Source organism: Zingiber officinale, chromosome 1A, assembly GCF_018446385.1.
Source record: "Zingiber officinale cultivar Zhangliang chromosome 1A, Zo_v1.1, whole genome shotgun sequence".
In the NCBI taxonomy this organism is placed as follows: domain Eukaryota; kingdom Viridiplantae; phylum Streptophyta; class Magnoliopsida; order Zingiberales; family Zingiberaceae; genus Zingiber; species Zingiber officinale.
This window is the reverse complement of record NC_055987.1, coordinates 91,758,512-91,767,364: the sequence shown is the minus strand read 5'-3', so window position 1 is coordinate 91,767,364 and position 8,853 is coordinate 91,758,512. Positions and strand designations below refer to the sequence as shown.

General features: G+C 34.6%; 1 protein-coding gene across 1 annotated transcript; it reads left to right on the top strand.

The window, feature by feature from the left end:
• The first annotated feature begins 5,554 nt into the window (after positions 1-5,554).
• Positions 5,555-7,415, top strand: LOC122026885 (PLASMODESMATA CALLOSE-BINDING PROTEIN 3-like). Its single transcript, XM_042585614.1, has 5 exons — positions 5,555-5,604; positions 5,664-5,839; positions 5,946-6,185; positions 6,264-6,306; positions 6,887-7,415. The coding sequence occupies exons 1-5, from the start codon at positions 5,570-5,572 to the stop codon at positions 7,125-7,127; spliced, it is 735 nt and encodes a 244-aa protein (XP_042441548.1). The 5' UTR covers positions 5,555-5,569; the 3' UTR covers positions 7,128-7,415.
• The last annotated feature ends 1,438 nt before the right edge of the window (positions 7,416-8,853 follow it).

The following is an 8,853-nucleotide window of genomic DNA, read 5'->3' as shown; positions in this document are numbered from 1 at the left end:
TAGGTAAAGAACTAATTTCGATCTTATCAAGGCAACTTGTGGCGATCAAAACTCCATGACTTATCACTCACCTTCTCATCTTGCTTGAGTGTGGCGTTAATACCCTTCCCCAAGCTAAATTTCAAGGCGATCCATTTACAAGGTTTCTTTATCACATGTGAAGTCTTTGGGACTTCGAAGAATGTAACTAATTGTAAAGACATTTTGATAAATGAAAAATGTCATGATTTATTTAGTATATATGTCTTTGTTACATTCGAATAAAAGTCTCGATAAGCATGTTGGCAGATTGGGATTGATCCACTCACATGGACAATTATCTCTATTTGTTAAGTACAAATAGAGGTAAGACTGTTGCTTATGGGACAACTTATGTAGCTGTGAATAGAGACATACTCATAAGTTAAGGTCACCTTGATATTTGTATCAAGATGAGATCATTTGTGTAATGATTGGAGTAAATGCACCCACCATTTACTGAATCTGCTTAAGGCTATATTAGAATTCATATGTTGAATTTAGGATTAGACATTGGGAATGTCTAGATCGAAATCTGTACGATGTTAAATTTTGAGAAAAACATGCGCTCTTTTTGGAAAAGAGAATAACATCGTAGCATGTGATTCATATCACATGTTCTATGGCGACAAGAAGGGTAGTAGGAGAATGGATCCCTGCTTCTCTACTATGTGAGACCCTTGAGATTATAAGTTAATCTCGATTTTACCCTAAGTGACTATTTAGCTGTCTACTTGAAATTTTGATCAGTGTTTGCTACTTTAGCATGTTTCCTATTGGCTATGGATGATTCGGTCTATGGAGCATAACTAGGAAAGCGACTGATTAGAATGAATATATTCTAGCTAAAAAAGAAGATTAAGATTAATTTACATCTGTGACATTTATTCACTGGTACCAGTTACATTTTTAGTTCAGTACATAAAATGTAATTGTGAATAATTTGTTTGATTGAAGATGTTGAACATGCTTTTGACATATGGTCAATATGAGGGATTAGATATGTTCATAATGATGTAAATAATTTAATCTGGGGTAAAGGCAAGTCATTTATGTCCCTGATTCGTTCTATGGACATATGTCTCTGATTCGTTCTGTGGAGCAGCTAAGTAAGGTGTGATAATCTTCTTAACAATTGAATGCTCACTGTGCTTGCTGTCACACAAACCATTTTCCCTAATGTATGGAATGGATGTTCTGATCTAGTTTTCGTGACTTGATCTTCATAAAGTCTATGTGACTAATTTGCTCTGGTCTTCGTGATTTGATCCTCATAAAGTCTATGTGACTTATTTGGTCTTTGTGACTAATGTTGTTTTGGTCTTCGTGACATGATCACCTTGTAGTCTATGTGACTAACATGGTCAATGTGATCATATAACCTTATGGATTGACTTGGACGAGTGAGAGATGTTGGGTGTTACAGAAGACGAAAGTGTTCGTCTCTTTCGTTGTTGCAAACGCTCATTTGCTGCAAAACGCCAAGGAGACAAAGGGGTGTCCTTTCCCCTTCGTCTTCCTCAACCTTCTTATTTAAGGTGCGTCCAAGCCATGAGAAGAGGACGGTGGAGAAGGTTTCGAAGGTGATCAGAGAGCACTGTGAGGTGATGTGTGCGAGCAAAGGGAGAGCATCCAGAGGCTGGGATTTGGTTTGTAAATCTTGAAGCGCTTTCCGGCAGCTCCGTGATCGTGCTTTCGATAGCGACAACCCCTTCGTCGATCGGCGGTTCTTCAGCGACGTCTCCGACGATTCACTGTGAGTGATTATCGTTTTATTTAGGTTTTGTTTCATGCTCTCAAAACTACCCACACTAATAGGTATGAAATCGTAGTTGTTATAATTATAAGTTACAACTGTTGAAATTATAATATATATAAAATCGTAGTTGTTACACTATCACCGCTATAATATGTGTAGCAGCTATAGTTTTGTAGTTGCCACAACACCCCCGGTCAGTTCAGGATTTAGATCGAAGATATAAACGAGATAATAATGGAAATAATAATGGAGGATAATTGTATTATTTTATATGGGGTAGGGATTTGTTTTTGATGAAAAATCAAAATGAGATATGTCTTTTTGAGGATTGGAAAAAAAACTTGACATCTTCTTACTTTTTGCTCTATATTTTACTGATTATATCTAATAAAATATTAAAAATATATTAGAATACATAAATTATTAAATTTTTTATAAATAATGAATTCAAATACTTTAAATCCAATTTGAGAAATATGAACCCATAAACATATGAATGAACGATGTGTATACTTGCATAAGAAAGAGTAATTAAAGAAATTAAAATACATATAAAATATAATCAAAATTTATGATTAATTGAAATACAGATGGCACATCATTAGCAAATGGAGCGGATTAAAAAGTCCTTAGACCCTATAGCACTCAGATTCAACTACATTAAAAAAAAAACATCTCTATCAAAATTTAAAGAAAACAGATCTCGATTTAGATGGAGTAAAAAAATCTTTAAGTCTCGATTCTCGATCAAATGAAGGAGACTTAAATTGTCAAAGAAAACGTATTATATCATCAATTCACCACCTATTAACATCACCACATCTTGATGTGTCTGTGTTGTAAATTTTTTTAAACTTATTTTGTTTTACTACTTGTGAATTAAAGGGAGCTTAAAAAAAAAATGGTCCTCTGTACGTTTGGTTTGGGTCCTTAGACAATTTGATGTTTGCCATCCAAAATGGTTTCATGTTAATCCTTTCAAACTCGTAGTCGCCTTTTATCATATCTTGATCCTTTCAAACTTTTCTTGGGATGTGCCGGCACCATTCTTGAGGATTGTAACACTTGTCATAGTTTTATTCCCATTGCCTTCAAAGCTTCACCTACTTCTATCTTTCTTTCTTTGGCATGAATATTTGTCGATAAGATTGTCTCCAAGTTGCAACAAGGCTTGGAAAGTGTAAGATGGTGACTTTTTATAGCGCTTGTGCTTCTAGTTCAGTGCAGTGTTCATTCTTTTTCTAAGAAACATAATTTCAGTGTGTTATAATCTGATGATGTGATTATTTTTTGGCATAGTATGATTGGAATCTGTATACCTGTAGATTGATAGGAAAGGTTAGTTTATTAACCAATATGGTGTGTATTTTGCAGATCGTTTATGAAGGATTTTATGGTTGTTCTTTCAGTAGGTACATGATGAAGCTGGAACTATGAAAGATGGCCCATCAATTCATGGAAAAGGCCAATACTGACAATTCAGCTAATGCATAAACTTGGTCCTTGGCAAGAAGTAAAATATCATCACACTTGTCCTTGGCAATTGACAGGCACAAGCTGTGTCCTGATATCTTTCCGGAAGCTACAATTATTGTTTGTTGTAATGAGGTCGCTGATCAGTCACTTGATTGAGGTACTCCGTGTCATCATATGGATTTATACGTTAGTATAAGTTCATCAAAATCCATCACTTATTATTATTATTATTATTTTATAATTTAGGTATTCAATTTTTTAACCAATATAATTAATCCTAGGTAATCGATCTGGTCTATAGAAGTTTTCTACTTACCACCAAGTAAATCGAGAAGCGTTCACATAGACTCATCCAAGTGATAAATCGGGAAGTGCTTAGGAAATTTTTCATCGATCATCAGGATAAATCAGAAAGTGTTTCTAGCCAGTTGTCCATCAACCTAATATTCTTAAGTCAAGTGTTTATTAAGAAAAACTTGTCAATTAATTTGTTAAAGTTGAAACTCAATATTTAATATTTAGATATCTAAAAAATTTAAAAGGTATCCTGTTGTTCCACCATTGCTTAGGGCAAAATCTACCTCTTTATTGAACATTGATCTATCTGTTTTAGATAATGTAGATGGATTTATGTGGATCAACATGTATCAGGAAATATCGGAGGAGTTGTTTGGCAGAGCTATGCTTAAGTCAGTTTTTTATCCGTGGAGGCTTGAGATAAAATAAAAAAAATGATAGAAGAAAATTAGAGTGAGAATCCCTTATCATTGACGATTTTATCTTTTGTAGATGATTAGTCCTCTTAACCTATGAAATGTCTACCCCATTATGTTTTTTTTTTATTTATTTTGGTTATACCTACTGCAGCTAGGGATGTCTATTAGTCGGATTTGGTTTGGATTTCATATCTTTCAATTTCATCCTCATTTATTATATTTATTTTTATTCTCATCTCCATCCCATCGAATTTTTAATTTTCATCTTCATCTATATATCCATCAAGAATTGAATATACATCCTCACAATCATACCCATCATAAGATCATATATCTTTTATATTAATATTTTTCTTCATCCAATCAGACTACCATAAAGCTTATTAAAATTAATATTATATCAAAAAAAAATATAATTAAATAAAAAACATTTATAATCTTACTCTTAATTTAATCATATGCAATACAAATAGATTAAACATCAAAAAGAATTTTAGAAAACAAATTATATATATATATATATAAAATTCTATTAGATCCGCTTCATACCTAATTATTTAATTATGTAATAAAGTTTAGAAAAATTCGTCCATGCTCTCTTTCATTTGGACAGATATCAAATTCTTCATCAAATTAAGAGCAAATTGTCATTTATTGCTGCACCCTACAAGGATGCCTGACTAGAGATAGTCGAGGGCTCAAGCCAACGAAACTAGGCCGAGGGGCTACAGAAAACCTAAGATGCTCAGAGGGACTAGTCGGGTACAAAGCTCGAGCATGACCTTGAGTGGGGTTGACTCGAGGTGTCAAACCAAGGGTGTTCAGGCAATCAAGCACTAGGAATGCTGCGTCAAGGTGCTCTTATCATTGAGCACTCTAATGCCTATTTGGGGTGTTTGGGCTACTGAACACTTGATATCAAGTTGAGAATCTCGGGCTATCAAGCACTTGATGTTGAGTTGGGGTGCTTGGGCCACCGAACACTTGAGATGCCTAAGCGCTCGGGTTGTTGAGTCCTTGAGCGTCAAGCTATAGTGCTAGTTCTACTGAGAGCTTGAGTCACACTAGCGATTCGAGAGTTCGGGTCAAACCGAAAGTTCGACTGATGTCATGTATATTGATAATGCTAACGTGAGTGACATGGAGTTGGGGGCTGACCTAGAAGGGATCAGATCACTTTCTCAAGGGCAGGGATCCTCTGATCCCAGATCCCTGGACCAGTCTTAATCCCTTGTTCATTCATTGATTGGATGGACTGGATCCCACTTGTTTAACAAGTGGGATCTAGTTCACCCATCCAATGAATGAATAAGAATTCTTCTGATCTAAAATAATTCTGGATCAGAAGATCTGACCTTCTTTCTCAAGGGTATCTATAACTACACTCCACGATTAGGTTGTATTTGACCTTTTTGCATAACATTGCTCTTGAGGAGCCTATGCTGTTGCTGTGTTTTTGAGAGGGGTGCTATTATTCATATACATCGTCAAATAATATAGTGTGGTTACATCAATGTAATTGTGAGTGAACAAGCAACAGAAAGAAGGTTAATTCGAGCGACTGACTTCTCTTAGTTTTGGAGATTCGAGCACCAAAATTATGGGAGAAACTCTAGATTATGAGCCCCTCAAACTGTAAGTTGGGTGTTACAATAGTTAGGGCTGTAACTGAGCATGTTGTAATAAATATGCAGAGAATTATGGATGTTACAACTGCCATTGCTCAGTAGCTCTCTATCAATAGAGACAGCAGAACGAAGCAAGGTTTGGAGGTTCCTCCATCTCTCTTCCTTTGCCCTCCCGATCATGGCTGCCTTCTTACTTCTCCTCCTCATACTCCTCATACCTCTCTCCTCTCTTAGCCCTTCAGGTAGTTAACCTCTACATCAGCATTCCCTATTTCTTCCTTCTTCAAATCGTGTTTCCTTTCTTCTTCTTCTTCTTCTTCTTCTTCTTCTTTTCCTTTGTTTTTTCAGATGCTGCTTGGTGCGTCTGTAGATCTGACATGAGCACCACTGCCCTGCAAAAGACACTGGACTTCGCTTGTGGAGCTGGAGCTGACTGCACTCCCATTCTCCAAAATGGAGCTTGTTACAATCCCAACACAGTGCTCGCTCACTGCTCCTACGCTGCCAACAGCTACTACCAAAGGAAAGGGCAGGCACAGGACGCCTGTGATTTCAGTGGCACGGCTGTGCTTTCCTCGACTGACCCTGGTGAGTCACTCAATCCCAATGCATCTCCTTCATTACTTTCTTCTTCTTCTTCTTATGATCCATATGCATCTTCTTCAGGGGTTGCAGGAGGAAATGGCTGCAGCTACACTGCCACTCCCAGGTATTTACTTCTTTTTGTTTTTTCCTACCCTTATTTTGGTCAGAAATTGCATAGTCTGAGAACTTTTGTTCCTTTGAAGCAAAAGGCTTCAAATCTGAGAAAATTCAAAGTTTTTTTTTATCTCATTCATCTAGATTTAACATAAATTAATTATACAATAATAATCATAAAACTATATCCCATAAATAAATTTTATTTCATTTGATCATTGTTAATTAATTTTTTTTTTATTTTGAATCATCTAAGTATATGTTTATTGTATGCCTGTATATTTATTTTTAATATTGTCATAAATCTCATCTTGTATTCAGATCTAATATTCATTTTCATATAGCATAACAGGTCTAATCATCCTCCTTTTAGATTTTAAAAATATTTAATTTTATGATAACAAAAAAAATAGTTTTCATTTCAATCATTTTATTTATATTTGACATAAGACATCATTCATTTATCATAAACTAAATATGAAAAAAAATATTTGTGAAATCTTGGAAACCTTGAAAGTTACGTTCTTGAGCATGTTCTTTAGATGTGTACCAAAACAGCTCTAACTCTATCGTGTCCCGCATGGCATCAGTGCTTTAGGCTCCTCAACGACTCCAACCACTCCAGAAGGCACTAGTAGCATGCCAACAAACTCTAGCTCATTCACTCCCAGCACCACCACAGGGACTGGGGGGGTGTTCGGAGTTGTCCCCACTGGTACTGGGAACTTTGATGCCAGTGATGCAGCCCTGCTTCCAAACAAAGTGCTGATTATGCCTTCTCTCCTCTTCATGTTCACTGCCCTCTTTGCCTCTCTTGAGAATTTCATCTGAACTGAGAAGGTGGGTGGGTGGTTCATGACTTCACGGTTGGTGTGTGGATCCATGGGATTTTGTTGTTTTGTGGCAAAGAAAAGACTTTGATTCCTTTTGGGTGGTTGGTGGGTGTTGTGGATGGGGAAGAGTGGCAATGTAATTGTATTGTTCTTCACATATGGTCCCTTGTATTGATTGTCAGCTAGGGACGCTGTTATAGATTAGTGTTCATATGGGGGATGCTTGCATTGATCAGCCCCCTTTATCGGTCAATGTAAACTTTGGTTAGCCGACATTCCTCTCCAATTTGGGTTTTATTGGCCATATATATATATGTGGTCGTTGAGTACTCTAAATTCGATCACGGTTTAGAACCCACGATTTAACAATTCGGAACTGTCAGTTTGACGATTCTTGAAACATCAATTCTTAATTTTAATCATTTAAGACGGTTATACGATTATAGTTTATGATCAGAACTAACAATTCATAGTTGATGATGATGATAATACTTTATTATTATTATTATTATTTTAAAAATATATTTAAAAATTTTAAATTTATAAAAAAAATCAACGATTAAAACCGCGTTCAACTATCAGAACTGGCTCATTGATCTAGTTACGGGTGTCAGAACTGGCTCAATGATCCAATTATGGGTGTCAGAACTGGCTCATTGATCCAATTATAGGGTCCAATTTAGACCAAGCTAGGGGCTGAGGCTATACATATATAATTGTACTATTAAACAAATTATATTTTTGATAAATTTATTATTGGATACAAATATTTTTTATAAATTCAATATTAAATGAATAAAATTAGACTATTAATATTAATTAAAAGAGTTAAATAAGATTAAATAAAATAATTCAAAACAAATAGATTGTATTTTTTTAGAATAGTCCTATATAAAAAAAATTTAAAAATTAATTTTAATAAAAAAGTTTAATAGTCACACATCAATCATTATAAATTAATTGAAATTTTAATTTTAATTTTAATAAAAAAGCAAAATATATTAATTAATATTAAATATTACAATATTCAACAGTTAATTGAATCGCCGATTCAACAGATAATTTTAAAATTATTTTTTTTTAAAAAAAACTGACAATTGATCGTCCATTGAATCATCGATTCAACAGTTAACAAGCCCCTTGAATCATACCTGACCCGACTCCTATGTAATCGGGTAACTGACATGTTAATTCAATTACGGGTCCAGATCAAGTCTGATTCAGATTTAGCCTAGGTTCGAGTCTAGTTGAATCTTTAAAAGAATCTATTAAAATATTATTATTTAATGAGTCGAATATGATTTGTTGTGCAAAGATAAATTAGATTTGGAGGTTCAAATGAGCTCTAGGCGATGCCAGTCCATTCAAGGTATAGGCCTATGCCTGCAGCCCTACTACATAGGCCCCCAATTATAGTGCGACCTTGATTTTTAATATTTAAAATTTTATTCATATTCATTTGTTTTTAAAGGTCTATTTTTAATTTTAGATAGTTTTAATTTTATTTGTTATAGATTTTTAAAAATAAATTTTAATTATATATTTTATTTTTAAACCTAATCAACTTGTTTCCGTATTGTTCTCCCAAAAAAAAATATGTTCTCATAGTCGTTTATCTCTAGTCCTACCCCTTTTTTATCGATGTCCCACGCACCCCTTTTCTCTTACTTGTAATATGTGTCTTTCCTTTTTTTTTTTTTTTTAGGTTTCACGGACCTTTTTCC